At 38.6% G+C, this 22,943-nt stretch overlaps 1 protein-coding gene across 1 annotated transcript; it reads right to left on the bottom strand.

Annotated features, from left to right (window-relative positions):
* Window positions 1–3,946: 3,946 nt before the first annotated feature.
* LOC101016981 (olfactory receptor 4X1) lies at window positions 3,947–9,477 on the bottom strand. The gene is given in 2 exon segments (XM_021925779.2): window positions 3,947–5,908; window positions 6,362–9,477. Coding segments are annotated over 2 exon segments (948 nt in total). The 5' UTR covers window positions 6,954–9,477; the 3' UTR covers window positions 3,947–5,552.
* Window positions 9,478–22,943: the final 13,466 nt, after the last annotated feature.

A 22,943-nucleotide genomic window follows, 5' to 3' on the forward strand; every position in this document is an offset into this window, starting at 1 on the left:
AAACTCGCTGGGCCATCTGAAGGAAGTCCTGAATCTGCTTTCCTTCTAAACCTTCTAATTTCTGGAGTTTTCTTTTAATATCTGGTGTTGCCTGGTTTACAAAGGACATTACTACCACTGCCTGATTTTCCGGTGCTTCCGGGTCCATGGGGTAAACTGTCTGAAGGCTTCCATTAATCTCTCTAAATACACAGCGGGGCTTTCTGTCTTACCTTGTAACACAGAATATACTTTAGCCAAATTGGTGGGCTTGCGAGCTGCAGCCCGGAGACCTGCCATTAGAGTCTGGCGATAAATGAGCAGTCGTCCCCTACCTTCTGCCGTGTTGTAGTCCCATCTGGGCCGGGTCAAAGGAAAAGCCGCGTTAATGAGGTCAGGATTTGCAGTTGGCTGGCCGTCATCTCCTGGAACCAGCTTTCTGGCCTCAACTTGGATTCTTTCCCGCTCCTCCGTTGTGAACAGGATTCGGAGGAGCTGTTGACAGTCATCCTAGGTCGGCTGGTGAGTAAACATGACACTGTCTAACAACGAGGTTAGATCTTTGGGATTATCTGAGAACCGAGCATTTTGGGACTTCCAATTGTATAAATCACTGGTGGAAAAAGGCCAATACATGAGACGGGAGAGCCCGGTATCATCGAGCAATCCTATTTCTCTGAGAGGCAGGGCTACAGTGGAGTCAGGGAGTCGGGAAGCTTGGTCCCGCTGTACGCGGCCTCGCGTTCGGCCGGCCGGCCCCCTCGGGTTACTTTCGCTCTCAGCTTCCGCTTCTCGGTTTCCTTCTACGGAAGCACCACCCTGGGGGACTGGGTCCTGCGGGATAAGGTGCGGATATGGTGGGGGAAATGTGGGTTCTAACGTTAGGGGGTCCTGGCTGTCTGGCAGCACAGGGGCCGAAGGAGCAGAGGGAGTCCTTTGTCTTGTAGGTCGCGTTACTAGGACCTTGCAAGGCTCAAGGATGAATGGAGTTATCCAGGGCGGTGGGTCTTCCACAAGATTTTGCCACACTAGAATATAAGGAATTTGATCAGGATGTCCTGACTGCCCTGGCAGGAAAATCTTAGTTTTTACCTTAGTAATAATAGAGAGACAGAAAGTTCCTTCGGAGGGCCACCCTACGCCGAAAGAGGGCCACTCCGAACGGCAGAAAGTAACTAGCTTTCCTTTCTTTAGTTCTACGCTTAAGTTACGCCCCCGAGCCTTCACATCTTTGAAATTGGTAACAAGGAGTGAGAGCGGCGTGCTCTGGTTGTTGCCTATCTTTGGACTGCTCCTACAAAGAGAAGGAGGGACGAAAATGAGTGTGAAGCAGAGGGGAGTATCCGACAGGTCCGGTCCTGGAAGGGGAAGAAAAGGTTTTATGTTTCGTTTTGGACTTACACTTAACACTTAACAATGACGGACAGACAGTGATAAATGATGATCCTTCGCGAGCGCGTGTCGGACTTCCGACCTGAGTCAGACGGGGCAACCAAGGATGGAGGCCCCCAGATGGGCACTGGGGGACGTCTCCTACCAGTCCCGAGTGGCTGTCTTTTAGCGCGTCCGCCAAGACCGTGCCACTTACAAAACAGACCAATACAGATTACAGATTACGGATTTCGCGAAATTTCAGGGAGACAGACAGAGACAAAGACAGAGACAGTGACAAAGCCGGCTTACCTACAGATTAAGATCCATTGACTTGGGGGTCTGGTGGGCTTGGGGGAAATCCCAGACGAGCCCCCATTTGTTATGCCTAGACCGTTTATTCCCCGAAGAAGACCACCAGAGTCCAGAGTCAAAGCTAAGCAGCAAGGATCTTTATTACAGGTTCGAACCTGGAACTCTCCCTCGCTCGCGAAACGAGACGGGCAGGAGAGCTCCCCCACTGAGCTCCGAGCAGTGTTATATAGTCTAAGAAAAGTGGGCATAGAGTTATTATACAAATCAGATATATGATTGGCTAGTGTTTGAACAAGGCGATTTGGCTAACTATGATTGGTTCCCGCCATTTCTGATATTTCAGTTCAACCTTTGAGGCGGGAGAGCAGGTTTATGGCAGCAAGAGTTTATCTTACTTAAACACGTCTTGTGACCTTGCCTCAGAACTTACAAAATCTCTGGTATGTGCAAAACAAAATCTCTGGTACGTGCAGAAAAACAGGTGCTCACAGAACTTACGAAATCTCTGGTATGTGCAAAGATTAGAGAGCAGAACAAAGGTGTAGCGGGGGGCGGGTACACATCTATCTTTGTGTCCTTTCAGGACAAGTTTGAACTAAACTAGCCCCTTGACTACCACCTTATGTGTACATGGCATTTTGAAGCGTTTTCACCCTGCGAGGTAGGTAAGACAAGCAAGGAGTTATATAACATGGGGCTTAAAAACATGGGCCAGGGATTCAACCTGCGTTGTTTAAAGGCTGACTCTCCTATTTGCTAGATATATAACCTTCAACAGTGACTTAACTTCTCTTGATGTCATTTCTTCATCTGCAATTTTTTCTTTCTCAGGTTTAAAGAAATCAATAAACATTTCCACAATCGTAGTTGGAGAAATTAACTCTGTCAGAGGTGTTTGAACCAGAGCAACTCCATCTTGAATAGGGGATGAGTAGAATGAGGCTGAGATCTACTGGGCTGCCTTCCCAGGAGGTTAGGCACTCTAAGTCACAGGATGAGATAGGAAGTCAGCAAAAGATACAGGTCATAAAGACCTTGTTAACAAAACAAGTTGTGGTAAAGAAGCCCTCCAAATTCCACCAAAACCAAGATGGCAATGAAAGTGATCTCTGGTCATCCTCACTGCTCATTATATGCTAATTACAATGTATTAGCATTCTAAAAGACACTCCCACAGAGCCATGACAGTTTACAAATGCCGTGGCAACATCAATAAGTTACTCTGTATGGTCTAAAAGGGGAAGAACCCTCAGTTCCAAGAATTGCCCACTCCCTTCCCAGAAAACTCACTAATAATCCATACCTTGTTTAGCATATAATCAAGAAATAACTCCAAGTATCCTTAGTCCCGTAGCGCAAGCTGCTGTTCTGCCTATGGAGTAGCCATTCGTTATTCCTTTACTTTCTTCATAAACTTGATTTCACTTTAGGCTATGGAATAGCCCTGAATTCTTTCTTGTGCAATATCCGAGAACATTCTCTTGGGGTCCAGAATGGTACCCCTTTGCAGCAACAATTCTACTGCCTCAGAAAGTGGTGGTATGATTGGACCAAGAAAATCTGTAGAAACATAAAAGATCTGAGCAATATATCACCCACCCTAACCGAATTGATATTTATAGAACACTATACCCTATAACTGAAAAATACACATTCTTTTCCAGCACACATTGTAGATTCACTAAGATAGACCTTAGGTTTGGCTATGAAACAGGTTTTAACACATGTAAAAGGAATGGCATTATTCAGAATACTCTCTAACCACAACGGAATTAAACTGGGATTCAATAACAACAAGATATCAAGGAAAAGTCCCAAATAATTGAAAATTAAACAACATAGTTTTAAATAATCCATTAGTTAAAGGAGACATCATTAAAAATGAGATTATGTTTTAAACTGAATGATAAAAATACTTGTGAAATTTCGTGGGATGCAGCTAAAGTATTGTTTTTTAAAGTTTATAGTTTAAAACTCTTTAATTATTATTTTTTATTTTTGTGGGTACATAGTAGATAGATATATTTATGGGGTACATGAGATATTTTGATTCAGGCATGCAAAGTGAAACAAGCACATCATGGAGAATGGGATACCCATCCCCTCAAGCATTTATCCTTTGAGTTACAAACAATCCAATTACACTCTTTAAGTTATTTTAAAATATACAATTAAGTTATTATTGACTATAGTAACCCTGTTGTGCTATCAAATAGTAGGTCTCATTTATTCTACTTTTTTTCCCCATTGACATCCCCACCTCCCCCTCATTCTCCCACTACCCTTTCCAGCCTCTGGTAACCATCCTTCTACTCTCTATGTCCGTGAGTCCAATTGTTTGGATTTTTAGATCCCACAAATAAGTCATAACATGTGATGTCTGTCTTTCCATGTCTGGATTATTTCACTTAGCCTAATGATCTCCAGTTCCATCCCAGTTTTAAATTCTTATATTAGAAAGGAAGTAAGGTCTAAAATCAACGAGCTAAGTTTTTACCTGACTCCTCATACAATCTAGAGGGAAGGATATAGGAAAGATAACAGATATTAATCAGAGAAAACAAAAACAGAAAAATTTTAGACGAAGTGAAACAATGGCCCTTTGCAAATATTAACAAAACAAATGAAATGAAAAAGAAAAAAGCACAAATTTTTAATACTGGGAAGGCAAAAGGATATCACTACAATTCTGTAGAAAATAAAGGATAATGAGAGAATATTATGAACAACTTAAGTTTTCAATATCAATGTCATATGATGATCTGAAGTCATCAAAGTCATATTTTTAAAAGGATTTATAAGATTGTATATAGAATAAAAGATTTAAAATACAAATGACTTTCGGGTGCACTAAAGTTTCTAAGAGTTTCCTACCATTTAAAAGGAAGGTGTGGGCTAGACTCCCTGATGGTGCAGATGTGGGATGATTAAAAAAGGAGCATGACTTCCAGAATCAGACAATGTGAATTCAAATCCTCACTCTACCTACTCTGTGATTTTAGACAACATTTTCTGAGTAAATTCTCCATGTAAAATAGGGGCAATAACACCCCCTCCTATACCTACATGTCATAATGCCCTACAAATGATAAATGCAACTATGTCAGCTCTAACCATATATATGATTACAAGAAGCCAAGAGGCCAACAGACTGAGAAAAGGAAAAGGTTAAACAATAAGAGGCAGAAGGAGGGAAAACAGGGAGTTAAAGGGGGAACAAGCGTGAACAGGAGAGATTTTTATAATAGGAAACAAAATGTTAATGATACATGGAAAATAAAACCTGTGCCTACAAAGTCGATATTATCATCCAGTGCCTTCCATTTGCTTAAAATCTCCCTGTGGTTCTTTTGGATTCTTGAGAACCCTGAGTCTAATGCTAGTATGAGCTCATGCAAATCTCTTGACAAGAGTCAACGTCTTCCATTCTCAGGACTAAACCCTTCTCAGTCAGCTTGCCTGCCCAAAACCCTCTCAGCAAAACCTCAGTATGTCAAGTCAAGAGACTTTCCAATCATGTGAATGTTCAAACTGGTAGGACATATTGACTACTGCTCCCCAAGACAGTCATTCTCAACCCCTACGTCCCTCTTCACCATTCCCAGGCTGACCTGGTTTTCTGGAAGAGTTTATTCTCTCTAGACCAGCCAATCTGTCTCGAGACCACTGTCAGATTTGGAAACACAGTACGAGAAGACCCCTCTTACTCCATCCTAGAGACCCCTTCGATCTTGTCCAACCCCATAAGATGAGGAAACTGAAACTTCAAAAAAGAAGGTAACTGGCCCAAGGCCACTCACTCCATTGGGCAAGGTAGATGCAGAGTGAGATCTTAGGTGCCCCAATTTCCTCTCCCCTGCTCCTCCTATTTTCCCTAACTAAATCATCTACTTCTCTTCCCAAATTACTTTTCTCCCAATGAGTCTCCTCATGGCGTTTTTCACTTCAGCATTCCTAAAGGAGTAAATGATGGGGTTTAAGAGAGGTGTGACCACCGTGTAAAATACGGTGACTATCTTATCTGCAGGGAGGGTGACACAGGGCCTCATGCAGACAAAGGAGCAAGGCATGAAGAACAGGCCCACAACTGTGACATGAGAGGCACAGGTGGAGAGTTCCCTGCGCCGCGCCTCGGAGTTGTGGCTCCTCAGGGAGTGCAGGATGATCAGGTAGGAAGCTATCTGCACCGAGAAGCTGACCACAGAGATGGAGCCGCCATCATCCGGCGGAAAGAGGAAAGTTACTTTCCTCTTGATGAGTGGCACATATACACCATGGAATACTATGCAGCCATAAAAAAGGATGAGTTTGTGTCCTTTGTAGGGACATGGATGCAGCTGGAAACCATCATTCTTAGCAAACTATCACAAGAACAGAAAACCAAACAATCGCATGTTCTCACCATAGGTGGGAACTGAACAATGAGATCACTTGACTCGAAGGGGAACATCACACACCGGGGCCTATCATGGGAGGGGGAGGAGGGAGGGATTGCACTGGGAGTTATACCTGATGTAAATGACGAGTTGATGTAAGTTGACGAGTTGATGGGTGCAGCATTGCTAACGCGGGCACAAGTATACATATGTAACAAACCCAACGCTATGCACATGTACCCTAGAACTTGGGAAGCATAATACTACAAAAATAAATTTTAAAAAAAAAAAAAAGAGTCGAAGATAAGCTTAAAGGCGACAGAACAGTAAGCTACTCAGGAAGGAGTCTGCGCAGGCCAGCTCCAGCACTGGGTGGACATCACAGAAGCAGTGGTCGATGATGTTGGGGCCACAGAAGGGGAGCTGGCAAATGAGGAAGGTTTACCCAACAGAATGCAGCAGGCTCCCACCCCATGCTACCCCCACCAGGAGGCTACGCATTTGCTGGTTCATGATGGCAGTGTAGTGCAAGGGCTTGCAGATGGCCATATAGCGGTTGTAGGCCATCACCATCAGGAGAAAGATCTCAGTGCCACCAAAGAAATGGAGGAAAAATATCTGGGTGATGCAGCCGTTGAGAGAAATTACTTTCCTCTTGATAAAAGAGTCAAAGATAAGCTTGGGGGCCACGACAGAACAATAACAGATCTCCACAAAGGATACGTAGCTGAGCAAGAAATACATGGGGGAGGTGAGCCCTTTGCTGGCCAGGATGTTCACCACAATGAGGCCATTGCCCGGCACAACGGCTGTGCACATGAGGAGAAACATCACAGAAACGACCCTCTGCTCATTCCGATTCTGGGAAAATCCCAGGAAAATTATTTCAGTCACATTTTTTATAGCAGCCATAGTTTAAAGCACAGGAGCCGACAGCCTGGAATCACAGAAATCAAAGAGCTCTCCTCAATCATTAGAAACATCCTTGCCAGGCCTGAGGACGATCATCATTCTGCGCCCTCTTGAGTTTGTTCTCTCCCTCGGTTTTCCCCAAAACGTGTTCTGAGACAAGTGAACAAAATAGCAAATATCAGCTGTTTGATGTTATTCCCAACATAGGCCTCGATTTTGTAGTGTTGCTGCCTTGAAGTGTTTTTGCTGATCTAGCACATGTTGATTGAATGCTTACAAGAAAAATCAGAGGACATTTTATAGATAAGAAAAAACTGAGACTCAGGGAGGTCTAGTCACTTGCCCAAAGCCACACAGCTCTTATTCGAGCCCAGATCTGTGTTTCTCAAAATATATATGCTTCCACTACATCTCCTATGCCTAAAGAGTGCCTGACGTCTACCTCTGCTTGTGCAGACTCGTTATGTCCCAGGGTTCTGATTAAAGGGTCCCAGGGTTAAGCATCTACAACAAGCCCTTAGAACAGTCAGCTACGTTATAAAATGGGACTGAATACGCTAAGTGACGTGCTAAGTCACAGAAATAAAAATACTGTATAAGTCCACTTATACAGCACCTACAGTACCTAGAGTAGTCAAATTCATGGAGACAGAAAGTAGAATGGTGGCTGCTAGGGACTGCATGGGGAGGAAGAATGTGGAGTTAGTGTTTTCACGGTAGTTTCAATTTGGGGCAATGAAAGGTGGTGATGGCTGCACAACTATGTGAATGTATTTTATTGTTACTTAGCTATACACTTAAAAATTGTTAAGATGGTAAATCCTGTTGTGTATTTTACCACAATTTAACTAACTAATTATTGAAATGCCTTCTGACTTGTTACGGCCTCATGAATTTCCCCTTCTCCATACCTTCCTCCGAGGACAGTGGTTGAGGCTTTGTGATTTTCCTTTCCTCTTCTCAGTTTCTTTCTTATGCCTGTTAGGGAACCTGGTTAGCTTCACAGATTTGAGGTTGGGGTTGAGAAATGTTAGCACTCAGTGTAGAAAATTCATTCCACTTGATAGTATAAGGCAAGATTGATATGATGAACCACTATAAGATGCTCTGCAGAAGTCAGAGATGTGGTAGAAGCATTTACATCTCGAAAATACAAACCTTGGTCCAAAGAGGAGCTGTGTGGCCTGGAACCAATGATGAAACCTCTTTGAGCCTCAGTCCTGATCTATAAAACAGCCATAATGCCATCCCCTCATTGTTGTGCCCTCCCTTTAGCTCCCCACCATGCTCCTCTGTGTACCCAGCTGATCCTTCTGCCATATACCAATCTTTCACACACAGGATGTTTATACAGAAGGCAGGAATCTTACATGGGCAGGTTTCATCCTCACGGGAATAATGACTCTATCACTAGGTGAGTATTTTCTGAGAAATTTAGCTTGAAAGCAAATGTTCTCTGTTTCTTTAATTACTTCTGGTTTGGAGTATCAATGAGAGGTCCACTCAGAGGATTTGCAAGGACCACTATTGTCTTCTGATTTTAAAAGATTAGTTGTTGTATTTTTAATCCAAGGCTATTAAAGGTTAACAGAACAAGATGTCTACACAATATAATCATCAAATTGTCTTAAAAAGCTAAAAATTGAATGGATTTAGAGTAGAATTTTTAAAGGAAATTAACATGTATTAAACCTCTGCATGAAAATGAAAAACCTTTGAGAGATAATTTCATAAAGAGGTCACTAGATGTATAAACCACTGACGATGGTAGTGACATTTTGCCTGCGATGTCTAAAATACTTTAATACTGACTTTTTAATTGGCAGGGCCAAAGGGAGAGACCCTGAAACATAAGTCTGTGTTCTAATCAGACAGCACATTAAATGGACATTTCCAGGATTCATAGTTAAGGAAACCTAAAACGGGGATACACACAGAATCTTAAGGAGGGCCTGACCTCAGTAAACAATGTCTGTGAAAATTTCTAAATATTTAAAATGAATCCAGTCCCTGCTTTGTGGTTTCTTATTTCACTTTTCCTGTCATAGAACCTCATGTACTATGAGGTTTTGAAAAATAAGATTGGACTGACTGGCCTTTTCCAACATTCTTCTCTCCAAAGGTATCCTATCACAGAGAAGTCAGACGCAGAAGCCTCCCTCCATCCTAGTTTCCTATGCAGAGTAATCATAAGCTGTCAAATTTGGAAGGGGCTCATGGATTCTTCATGTTACAGAAGAGGAATCTGGGACCCAGAGTCACACAGCTGGTTGGTGCAGAGCCTGAACTAGAACTAGGCGTCTCAGTTTCCCATTCAACACTTACTTTAAAGATCATGAAATCCATTGACTCTTCCACCTGGTGCTCACCAAAATCCAGCTTCCAGAATGGAATAATAACATGGACAAGGAAGAGAATCATGTTTACAACAAAGGCAAAGCCAAGTGGAAGAGTAAAATCTTTAAAAAAAAAAATGTCAGGAAGAAAGAAAATTTACAAAAGTGTGGTCCTCATTGTTCAACTCCTACTTATAAGTGAGAACATGCAGTGTTTGCTTTTCTGTTCCTGTGTTAGTTTGCTAAGGATAATGGCTTCCAGCTCCATTTGTGTCCCTGCAAAGAACATGATCTCATTCCTTTTTCTGGCTGCATAGTATTCCATGGTGTGTATGTACCACATTTTCTTTATCCAGTCTATTATTGATGGGCATTGGGCATTTGGGTTGATTCTATGTCTTTCCTTTTGTGAATAGTGCTGCGATGAACATATGTGTGCATGTATCTTTATAATAGAATGATTTCTATTCATTTGGGTATATACCCAGCGGTGGGATTGCTGGGTCAAATAGTATTTCTGCTTCTAGGTCTTTGATGAGTTAATAGGTGCAGCAAACCACAATGGCACACATTTACCTGTGTAAGAAATCTGCGTGTCCTGCACATGTATCCCAGAACTTAAAATTAAATTAAATTTTTAAAAATAAAAATAAAACTTCTAGGAGAAACAAAAAATGTGATCTGACTTCAGTTATCTACTTGCCAAAGGTGTAATTTCTTCCCAGGCAGCCTGTGCAGAGCTTAGACGCCCTGGAGAGGAGAAAATGTTTCAGGAGCCAGCCAAACTGGGCTGCCAGGGAAAGCACTCTGCAAGATTTGCCTTTGGGACTTGAGATCTAAGCTCTAAGACTTTGTCACCAATTATTCTCTATCTAGTTCATGCACATCTGTCAGGTCTCTCAGTGAAGATATAACCTTTTGAAGACTGGTTGAGTGTCTGTTACATCCTCTATAGCACGTTGCACACAGCTGAGAACACAGTAGATGTTAAGAAGTGGTTTTGGAGTGATCCCTGAATCCTCCATCTGCTATTACATCTATTTTTAAGACACTGGAGGTGTCCTATAAACAGTACAGAGGTTAAAGTACATGCAGGGAGGGTATCTAATCTAAAAAAAATAAGCTCCTCATTTTGAAACTAATTCCAAGCATGCACCACTAAAGATTAGGTGAATGAACTTCCTTGAACATTGTTTGTGGTCTTAGTTCTTAACTTATCTTCTAGATTTTTTTTTTTGTAAGCAGAACACTAATTCCCTTGCACCAAGTCATCCCAAAAAAAAGTTTTATTTCACTAACAAAGTCTAAAGACAAAGAGATCAAATAAATCCAAATAGTGTGTCACTGTTCACTAGTCTAAAACTTAGAGATCTTGGTTCAAGATTTCTTCCCAGCAAATTTTAGATTTCTGTATAGACTAATCTCCATTCAGACACAGATAGGCTAATACTTTTTTTTCTCCCGTAGGAGGCCAGATAAGAGAACATCTTAGCCAGATCCTTTGAATTTATCAAAAGAATATTGCTTTAAAAATACATTATTCAGCTGTTGATTCAGAAAACTAGTTTTGCAAACTATTCCATGTTGGCCGTGTTACCAGTGGCTCTGGTGCGAATGACTGTAACATCTGCTCAAAGCTAAACTATAAAGTAACTTTGTCACCCTGTCCTTTAACTAAGCAGCTGAGGCTTTAAGGGGTGATGTCTAAGGTCTGCCTCATCAGCTGAAAGAGTGAGCAAATCTATGAAGACTCACCATGTGTGAAAACATGTGGAAGCAAGAGTAACAACAGAAGGCACCAATGTGTCTCAAAGACCCCACCTGAAGGTCTGCCCATCCATGGTAAGGGCTCAATAAATGTAACTGACTTGGAATCGTTCCACCCCTAAAAGGCACTGCTAAATGCTGATCCTCTCCCTAAGGATTCACCACGTGCCATTGATGCCACCCCTCCATGTGCCAAGTCCAGCCCTTAATGACTTTCTTGCTAAGAAAGTTGTAGGGGAATAGAATAGAGTCAGTCTGCCCTAAAACTCACTAAAAGGAGAGTTGAGGACATGATTGCTGGGCTGAGAGGCCCCGAAGCATCTAAGATGTATGAAATGGAAAGTTGAGGTCAGAGAACTGAATTCCCTGAACTTTTCTAGCACCCTGTCTCTGGGGAGTTTCTGAGAAAAGCAAAAGTCAATTTCCCAACTGCTTCATTCAGAGGTTAGGGAACCTATCTCTCATTAATCCAATTATAAAACAGGGGACTTCTACTTCCTCCCTCATGATTAAGCCCCGCATATTCTGGCCTCCATGGGTTTCCCTCTCCATTCTCAAGTAAGCGACAGAGGAGAATCTAACATCCCATCACCCCCTGTCCCCACCAAAGACACACTCAAGGGGCCATTGGCAAATTCTTCTGCCCTCATGCCTCATTGGACCAAGGATGTTGGTGAATTCCAGGAAGACTCTAACTAAGTGGACCTGGACCACTTCACAGAGGAACTTTGGACATGTCACCTGAATCACAGCATGCTAGACATGTAATTTACCCCAGTATTAGTGAATATTGTAGATGTTCATTTTATTCATATTTCCTTGTTTTAGAATGTCACAGCCTGCAGAATAATTTTTTTGTCCTTACTGAAAATGAAATATTGTGTCTATAAACGCTTGTGAATTATCATGCACAAATAGCTTTAAAAGCATGTATTCATTCTCTATCTCTCTCTCACACACACACACACACACACATGCATGCACACATGAACTTCTACTTCCTCCCGCATGATTAGCCCCCTCAAATTCGTCCTGTCCAGTACATTCAGTTTAAAGATGTGAAAACAGCCAAAGAGGAAAAATAACTTGTACTTGTAGCTTGGCTAAACCAACTCTCTCTTAACACCTACTGTAAGAGCCATCCAACGGCTTGTTCTTAAAGTTCTAAGCATTTTATCACAAATTCTTAACACGTGGTTTTCACATGCAGGGGCTTCAGAAAGGCTCAAGTTGACTATATCAGCTGCTAGACATAGTTTCCTAAGCAACAGCACATTACATTTGTGTTGGGCATTATTATATCTTTCAACTTTTCCAATATTTCACATACAGTCAAAGTAACACTCTATTGGAGTAACTAGTATTCCTATTTGACAGAATAGGTAACTGAGGCTCAGAAGAATTAACAGAATGGTTCAAATCTATAAAACCGATAAATTGCCCAGTCTGGTCGAATGACGAGGTGTTCCAGTACCTCCCCACTCAGAATCTGTGATTGGCAGTTGATGTCTTTTTAGGAAGCAAACAAGCCAGTGGAAAGATGAACAAGCTTTCCCCACTCCCACCTGCTTCTGTTCTATGCAGCCTGCTACTTCTTCAAAGTTCTGTGTCCTTGGCTAAATAAACCATGAAACAAGGGTATAAGTGTGTGGCCTACTCCTTTTCTCCATGTCCCTCCTGAAACACTATAAAAACTCAAGTTCTTTTTTTCCCCATTTTTCTCATCTTTTTTTATTATTATACTTTAAGTTCTGGGATACATGTGCAGAATGTGCAGGTTTGTTACATAGGTATACACATGTCGTGGTGGTTTGCTGCACCCATCGACCCATCATCTACCTTAGGTATTTCTCCTAATGCTATCCCTCCTCTAGCCCACCCCCACCACCACCCTCAAGCTTTATTTTTAAATCCCAGGGTATTCTCCTATTTAAAGAAATCTATGTTAAGTATTTCTACATGTTATATTAATAATGCCCTAATTTATCAGTTTCAAATGAAATAGCTTTGGCTGCTGTCATAGCCACAGCCTTTCTCATCTTCCTACTAAAATACTCTGCCAAACATTTTAGGTGAAATATTATGTAATTATTGAACAACAGCATGAAATGAGTACTTACATTATCCCACTATGTAGATAAGAAAGCTGAGGCATAAATTAGTAAGAAACTGTCTGATTATCACACTTGCCAAGTGACAGAGTTATAATTTAAAAGTAGACAGTCTGACTCCAGGGCCTGTGCTATAAACCTCAAGCAATAGGTAATCAGTCCATACTGATTTTTAAACAGCTAGCATTTTACCTACCCCTACCGGCTGTCAGCACCTTTCTCTCTACATCTATTTGGAAGATTATTCAAAATCTAGAAAATAACTTGGAAGAAAATAGGAGATGATCGAGAGTGCTGGGAGAGATTTGTGGCAGCACATTATCCCTGGTAGGAATAGTGCCACAAGTAAATCTCTTTAAGCAGAAACAAATGTTGGAAATAAATGTAATTTACTCCAGTATTAGTGAATATTGTAGATGTTCATTTTATTCATATCTCCTTGTTTTAGAATGTCACAGCCTGCAGTATAAGAATTTTTTGTCCTTACTGAAAATGAAATCTTCTATGTGTTTCATAAACCCTTGTGAATTATTATGCACAAATAGCTTTAAAGGCATGTATTTATTCTCCCTCTCTCTTTCCCTCTTTCTCTTTCTCTTTCTCTCCCTCTCCCTCTCTCTCTCTCTCTCTCTCTCTCACACACACACACACACACACACACAAATATGCTATCCAAAGTTATCAGCTCCCTGGTATATTTTCGTTATTTTTATTTAAGATATAGCTTGGTGATCTTCCAAAGCAGTATGTATGAATTTGCTTGATAGCTTTTTAGTTATGTGTGGTATTTCAGATGGATGCATGCAAACTTATTTACATAACAGCTCTTAAATATATAGACATTTGGGGTGTTTCTAGGTGTTTGCTATTATAAGCATTACTACATTGAAAATCCTTATTCACATGTACAAATAGATTTCTAGGATGTATTTTCACAAGTGGGATGCTAGTTCAAAAGATGTAAACATTTTTTATTTAGATAATGTCAAGTTGATTTCAAAAAGCTTTTTATCAAATTATACTCCCAACATCAATTTCAGAAACGTCCATGTAATATCCTATACCATATTGAAATTGTAGATTTTCAGTCTTCTTTTATTTTCTAGAATATGTTTTTAATCAAGAATGATCCTAGTAGAATACACAAAGAAGGAAATCAGATTAACTTACTTTGGCTTTACATATGAAAAATTTCATTGAGCATGAAATTCTTGAATCAGACAAGAGTTCAGAAAATATACTTACTTTCTTGGGAAGAAAATACTTAAATGATAAGTTTGAAAATTTCAAGACAGAAACTGAAAGCTGTATAAGAAGACTAAATATAAATTCCAGAAATGAAAGATATAATATTTAAAATTGAGATCTCAATGAATGGTTTTAATAGCACATTAGATATGACTAAAGAGAATTAGTGAACTGTAAGATAATCACAGAGGAACTAAAGTACTAATCAACACTAGACTTTTATAAGTTGAGGATAAATTTTTAATCTCTAGAATAGACCTAAAGAAAAACTAAAATAATAAGTAATTTCCCAACTAAGAAAAGCAGAAAAAGGAAACAGAATATTTAAGAAGCCAACATCACCCTGATAACCAAAATCTGGCAAAGACACAATGAAAAAAGAAAATCACAAGCCAATATCCCTGATGAACACAGATGCAAAAATCCTCAACAAAATACTAGCAAACTGAATCCAGCAGCATATCAAAAAGTTAATTCATCACAATGTAGTAGGTTTTCTTCCTGGGATGCAAGGTTGGTTCAATATATGCAAATCAATACATGTGATTTACCACATAAACAATTTTTTTAAAAAGCCATATGATCATCTCAATAGACACAGGAAGAAACTTTCTATAAAGTCCAATATCTCTTCACAATAAAACCTTCGACAAACTGGGCATCAAAAGAACATACCTCAAAATAATAAGAGCCAGGTATGACAAACCCACAGTCCACATCATTCTGAATGCACAAAAGTTGGAAGCATTCCCCTTCAGAACTGGAACAAGACAAGAATGCCCACTCTTACCTCTCCTATTTAACATAGTACTAGAAGTTCTAGCCAGAGCAATCAGGCAAAAGAAAGAAATAACAAGCGTCCAAATAGGAAAAGGAGAAGCCAAACTTTCTCACTTTGCTGATGATATGATTCTATGCCTAGAAAACCCTAAAGACTCCACCAAAAGGTTCCTAGAACTGATAAATGACTTCTGTAGTTACAGATTACAAAATCAATATACAATAATCAATAACATTCCTACATACCAACAACATGCAAGCTGAGAGCCAAATTAAGAACACAATCCCATTCGCAATTGCCACCAAAAAATAAAAAATCTAGGAAGACCTCTAACCAAGGGGGTAAAAGATCTCTACAAGGAGAATTATGAAACACTGCTGAAGAAAAACAGAGTTCACACAAATGAAAGGGAAAATAGTCCATGCTCATGAATTGGGAGAATTGGTATCCTTAATATGGCCATACTGCCCAAAGTAATCTATAGCCTCAACACTACTCCTGTCCAACTACCAATGTCATTTTTCACAGATTTAGGGAAAAAATATTCTAAAATGTATAATGTAACCCAAAGAAATCCTGAACAGTCAAAGGAACCCTAAACAAAAAGAACAAAGCAGGAGACATCACATTACCTGATTTCAAACAACAGTATAAGTCTACAGTAACCAAAACAGCATGGTACTAATACAAAACAGACACATAGACCAGTGGAATAGAATAGAGAGCCCAGAAATAAAACCTCACACTTAACAGCCATCTGATTTTTGACAAAGTTGACAAAAATAAACAATGGAGAAAGTATCCCCTGTTCAATAAATGGTGCTGGGAAAGCTGGCTAGCTATATGCAGAAGAATGAAATAGGATCCCTACCTTTTACCATATGCAAAAATTAACTCAAGATGGCTCAAAGATTTAAATGTAAAACCTCAAACTATAAAAATCCTAGAAGAAAATCTGGGAAATACCATTCTGGACATCAGCTTTGGCAAAGAATTTATGGCTAACACCTCAAAAGCAATCTCAACAACCACAACAAAAAAATTGACAAGTGGGACTAATTAAAGAGTTTCTCACTACAAAAGAAACTATCAACACAGTAAACAGATACCCTACAAAATGGGAGAAAGTATTTCAGCCTATGCATCCAACAAAGGTCTGATACCCAGAATCTATAAGGGACTTTAACAAATCAACAAGCAAAAAACAAACAGCCCCACTAAAAAGTGGGCAAAGGACATAAACAAACAAACACTTCTCAAAAGAAGACACAGCAGCCAACAAACATATGAAAAAATGTTCAACATCACTAATAATTCAAGAAATGCAATAAGATATCATCTTACAGCAGTCAGAATGACTATTATTAAAAAATAATAGATGCTGGGGAGACTGCAAAGAAAAGGGAACATTTATACACTACTGGTGGGAATGTGAATTAGTTCAACCACCGTGGAAAGCAGTTTGGAGATTTCTCAAATAACTTAAAACAGAACTACCATTCAATCCAGCAACTCCACTGTTGGGTATATACTCAAAGGGTAATAAATAGTTCCACCAAAAAGACACATGCACTTGTATGTTCATTGCAGCACTATTCACAATAGCAAAGACATGGCATTAATCTAGGTGCCCATCCATGGTGGAATGATAAAGAAAATGTGGTACGTATATACCATAGAATACTATGCAGCCATAAAGAAGAACAAAATCATGTCCTTTGCAGCAACATGGATACAGCTGGAGGTCTTTATCCTAAGCAAATTAATGCAGAAATAAAAAACCAAATACCACATGTTCTCACTTATAAGTGAGAGCTAAACATTGGGTACTCATGGTCACAAAGATGGGAACAGTAGACACTGGGGACTGTTAGAGTGGGCAGCGAAGAGGGGGGAAGGGCTGAAAAACTACCTATTGGATACTATGCTCAGTACCTGGGCAATAGTATCAATCATACCCCAAACTTTAGCATCACACATTATACCAATATAACAATATAACCAATATAACAAACTTGTGCATGTACCCCTGAACCTAAAATAAAAGTTGAAATTTTAAAAAATTAAAAATAAAGGAAAACAGAATGTGTTTGATTAAATCAAAAAATGTAAGAACAGATGAAACAATTGGAATGTGTTTGTAAGGTTGTAGATCTAGATGTAAATTTATCAGTTATTATATTTGATGAGAATGGAATAGACAATCTAATTTATAAACCAAAATGGATATACTAGATGAAAAGAAATTCAAACCTATACTGTTAACAAGAAACACACCTAAAACACAAGGACACTGAAAAGTTGAAGGTTAAAGAATGGAAAAAGGCTTACCCATCCAAACTCAAAGACCTCTGATGAAGCTATAATAATATCATATAAAATATATTTAAAAGCAGAAAACTACTATAACTGGAACATTTCATAATGATATGATTCCATTCACCATTAGAGTTATAATACTATTCTGGGTAAATTTTAAGAATCATTATCTTTTAAAGATACATTCTGAAACACTTACAAAATAAATTACATAATACCTGAGTTTTTTCAAAATGTTATGGGGGATGAGGTAGATGGGAATATAAATAAAATAAGCTCGACCATGAGTTATCTGTGGAAATTATGTTATGGGTAAAAGAGATTCTTTATACTATATTGCCTGTTTTGATATATGGTTACATGTTCGATAATAAGAAGGTTACAAAATGAATCTAGCAAGCATCACAGCCTGATGCCTTTCAAGAGGAACTCCATTTGGTCCTGTGAGTTCAGTTGGTGATTCTGTTGCCTGATCCAACTAGATGGTTGGCTAATTCTGCAGACTATTTTGAAATGACTCTTCTTTGCAAGGTGTTCATCAGAATGCCAAAGGACAGAGTGGAGACTTACCTTAGTTTGCTGTATGAGAGTTGTATGCCTATTTGCATTGACATGTGTAGCAAAAAAGTAATATGTGGAATCAGTGGCTTTTATACCTACATCAAACAATTCCCTGTAATAAACAGACAGGCAACACTTGAAATGTGCATGACCTGTGTGGGGGAAAAATGTTGAAACTCTGATGAAGAACACACAAGAAGACATGAACAAATGGAAAGATGTATCATGGTTTTGGATAGGAAGACTCATAACATTATAGAGTCTATTTTTTCTAAATACATGTATAAGTATTTATAAAATATAAATTTGACTTCAACCATATTTTTAAAAATATCCAGAAGTTTGAAAAAAAAAGAGCAACAAAAAGGGCCTAGCCCACCGGATATTAAAATATCCTGTAAAACTTCCAGAATAAGAAACAACATGGCTCTGGATACTCCAGAAGCAATAAAGGAAAATAATGATAATTTACATAAAAAGAAAAGACTCCTGTATGTTAAAAAAAAATCATAAACAAAGTCAAAAGACCAATGACCAGGACAAAAATCTACAATTCATGTTGGAAAGGACTAATTTTTATATGTAAATAATTCTTAGAACATAATAAGAACCACAACCCAAAAATGAATAAATAATAGGAACAGATTACAAAAACTACAAATGGGCTTTAAATATATGAAAAGATCTGTCAGAATCTGTTTGAGAAAAAATAAATAAATAAAATTATTTCAACATTATTCAACATAAGAGAAATATAAATTTAAATTATACTATGCTCCCATTTTTCATCTATCAGATTAGCAAAATCTCAAAATTTAACAATATATTTTGCAGGAAAGACAAATTTTTTGGTGAGAGTACAAGTTGGTATGAATACTGTGAAGGGCAATGTGATCATCTCTGTCCAATTACAAAGAAATACACTTTCTGGATGATTCATGATGTTGAGCACCTTTTCATATACCTGTTGGTCATTTGTATATCTTCTCTAGAGAAATGTCTATTTAAGTTCTTAGCCCATTTTTAAATCAGGCTCTTAGTTGTTTTGCTATTGAGTTTTATGAGTTCCTTATATATCTTAGAGATTAGCCCTTTGCAGATATATGGCTTGCAAATATTTTCCCCCATTCGTTAGGTTGCCTTTTCACTCTGTTGATTGTTTCTTTTGCTGTGCAGCCTTTTTGTTTGATGTAGTCTTGCATTTTTATTTTTGCTTTTGTTGCCTGTGCTTTTGGTGTCAAACCCATGAAATCATTATGAAACTCAACATCATAAAGCTTTTCCCCTATGTTTCCTATGTTTTCTTTTAGGAGTTTTACAGTATCAGGTCCTACATTTAAATCTTCAAACCATTTTGAGTTGATTTCTGTGTATGGGGTGAGATAAGAGTCTAATTTCATTCCTCCACATGTGGATATTCAGTTTTCCTAATGCCATTTATTGAAGAAACTGTTCTTTCCACATTGTGTATTCTTGGCACCCTTGTCAAAAAAAAAAGTGGATCATATATATGTGGATTTGTTTCTGGACTCTCTATTCTATTCCATTGGTCTATGTCTGTCTTTATGCCAGTACCACACTGCTTTAATTACTATAGCTTTGTAATATATTTTAAAATCAGGACATGTGAAATCTCCAGCTTTGAAAAACATACATTTGATCCAGAAGTTATATTTTTGGAAATATAACTTACAGATTAGGTATACATATTTAAATTAAGGTTATTTGCTGCAGCACTATTGGAAAAAAATTCAAATACCCATCAGTAGAAGACTACCTAAGAAAATAATAGTATGCAAACACCACATGTTCTCACTCATATGTGGGACTTGAACAATGAGAACACATGAACACAGACAGGGAAACAACACACACCAAGGCCTGTTGGGGGGTTGGGAGTCGAGGGGAGGGAACTTAGAGGGAAGGTCAATAGGTGCAATAAACCACCATGGCACACATATACCTATGTAACAAACCTGCACATTCTGCACATGTATCACTTTTTTTTAGAAGGAATAAATTTAAAAAAAGAAAATAATGGTATGTCCATTTTATGAATACCACAAAACTGTAAGAAAAGAATGAGGAATATTTCCTTGTACAAATATTTTAAAACTCCCAGATACACTGTTTATAAGTTTCAGATGCATTTATATAGTATGCTATAACTCACGTAAAAGGTAGAAATAAATGAGAACATACATATTATACTTGTATTTGCTTAAAGAAACTCTGAAAGAGGCTGAACACAGTGGCTCAGGCCTGTAATCCCAGCACTTTGGGAGACCTGGATTGGGCGAATCACATGAGGCCAGGAGTTCAAGATGAGCCTGGCCAACATGGTGAAACCACATCTCTACTAAAAATACAAATAGTAGCTGGGCATGGTGGCTCGTGCATGTAGTCTCAACCACTAAGATGCTGAGGCAGGAGAATCACCTGAACCTGGGAGGCAGAGAGTGCAGTGAGCTGTGATCATGCCACTGCACTCCAGCCTGGACAACAGAGCAAGACTCTGTCTCAAAAAAAAAAAAAAAAAACTCCGAAAAAAATACAGGAAACTAAGAAAACCAAAAGAGAAAGGGGGAAAGTAGAAATAGAGGAAGGAATGAAATGAAACTTTTCACTTGTGTACCTTTTTATCTTCTTTTTCAAACTTGATGAAGACTCCCTTTGCACAAAAGTAAATTAAAAATTTAAGTAATTTTTCAAAGAAAATATATCTCTAATTAATGGTGTAGGAAGAATCAATATCGTGAAAATGGCCATACTGCCCACGGTAATTTATAGATTCAATGCCATCCCCATCAAGCTACCAATGACTTTCTTCACAGAATTGGGAAAAATTACTTTAAAATTCATATGGAACCAAAAAAGAGCCCACATTGCCAAGACAATCCTAAGCCAAAAGAACATAGCTGGAGGCATCATGCTACCTGACTTCAAACTATACTACAAAGCTATAGTAATCAAAACAGCATGGTACTGGTACCAAAACAGAGATACAGACCAATGAAACAGAACAGAGCCCTCAGAAATAATACCACACATCTACAACCATCTGATCTTTGACAAACCTGACAAAAACAAGAAATAGGGAAAGGATTCCCTATTTAATAAATGGTGCTGGGATAACTGGCTAGCCATATGTAGAAAGCTGAAACTGGATCCCTTCCTTACACCTTATACAAAAATTAATTCAAGATGGATTAAAGACTTAAATCTTAGACCTAAAACCATAAAATCCCTAGAAGAAAACCTAGGCAATACCATTCAGGACATAGGCATGGGCAAGGACTTCATGTCTAAAACACCAAAAGCAATGGCAACAAAAGCCAAAATAGACAAATAGGATCTAATTAAACTAAAGAGCTTCTGCACAGCAAAGGAAACTACCATCAGAGTGAACAGGCAACCTACAGAATGGGAGAAAATTTTTGCAATGTACTCGTCTGACAAAGGGCTAATATCCAGAATCTACAAAGAACTCAAACAAATTTACAAGAAAAAAACAAACAACCCCATCAAAAAGTGGGCAAAGGATATGAACAGACACTTCTCAAAAGAAGATATTTATGCAGCCAACAGACACATGAAAAATGCTCATCATCACTGGCCATCAGAGAAATGCAAATCAAAACCACATTGAGATACCATCTCACACCAGTTAGAATGGCGATCATTAAAAAGTCAGGAAACAACAGGTGCTAGAGAGGATGTGGGTAAATAGGAACACTTGTACACTGTTGGTGGGAGTGTAAACTAGTTCAACCATTGTGGAAGACAGTGTGGCGATTCCTCAAGGATCTAGAACTAGAAATATCATTTGACCCAGCCAACCCATTACTGGGTATATATACCCAAATGATTATAAATCATGTTGCTATAAAGACACATGCACACGTACGTTTATTGCAGCACTATTCACAATAACAAAGACTTGGAACCAACCCAAATGCCCATCAATGATAGATTGGATAAAGAAAATGTGGCACATATACACCATGGAATACTATGCAGCCATAAAAAAGGATGAGTTCATGTCCTTTGCAGAGACATGGATGAAGCTGGAAACCATCATTCTCAGCAAACTATCACAAGGACAAAAAACCAAACACAGTATGTTCTCACTCATAGGTGGAAACTGAACAATGAGAACACTTGGACACAGGAAGGGGAACATCACACACTGGGGCCTGTCGTGGGGTGAAGGACAGGAGGGAGGGATAGCATTAGGAGATATCCCTAATGTAAATGACGAGTTCATGGGTGCAGCATACCAACATGGCACATGTATACATATGTAACAAACCTGCACATTGTGCGCATGTACCCTAGAACTTAAAGTACAATTAATAAATAAATAAATTTAAGTAATTTTTCAAAGAAAATATGTCTCTAATCAATGGTGTAGGATAATCTAAACACACAAACAATGGAATAAATCATTTTAAAAACCAATTATCCTAGATCATTTTACATTGTGTGCATGTGTCAAAATATCACTCTGTACCCCATAAATATGTACAATTATTACATGTCAATTAAAAATAAAAGGGGGAAAATAAAATATAAAACTTAAAACTGATAGATTTTACTATAAAGAAATGTAAGCTTTTAAACATTGAAAACTTTATAAATAAGGCTCAAAACCAATTAAATATGAAAACGTTCACCATCACAAAAATTAAAAATGCAAATTAAACAACAGTAAGATGTCTTTCTAATTTACAAAACTTTATTTTTATTGTTATAGATTTAAATTGTACAAATGTTGTTTTGTTTCATAGATATATTGCATAGTGGTGAAGTCTGGGTTTTTAGTGTAGCCATCACCCAAATAGTGTACATGGTAACCATTAAATAA

Source organism: Papio anubis, chromosome 12, assembly GCF_008728515.1.
Source record: "Papio anubis isolate 15944 chromosome 12, Panubis1.0, whole genome shotgun sequence".
Classification (NCBI taxonomy): Eukaryota; Metazoa; Chordata; class Mammalia; order Primates; family Cercopithecidae; genus Papio; species Papio anubis.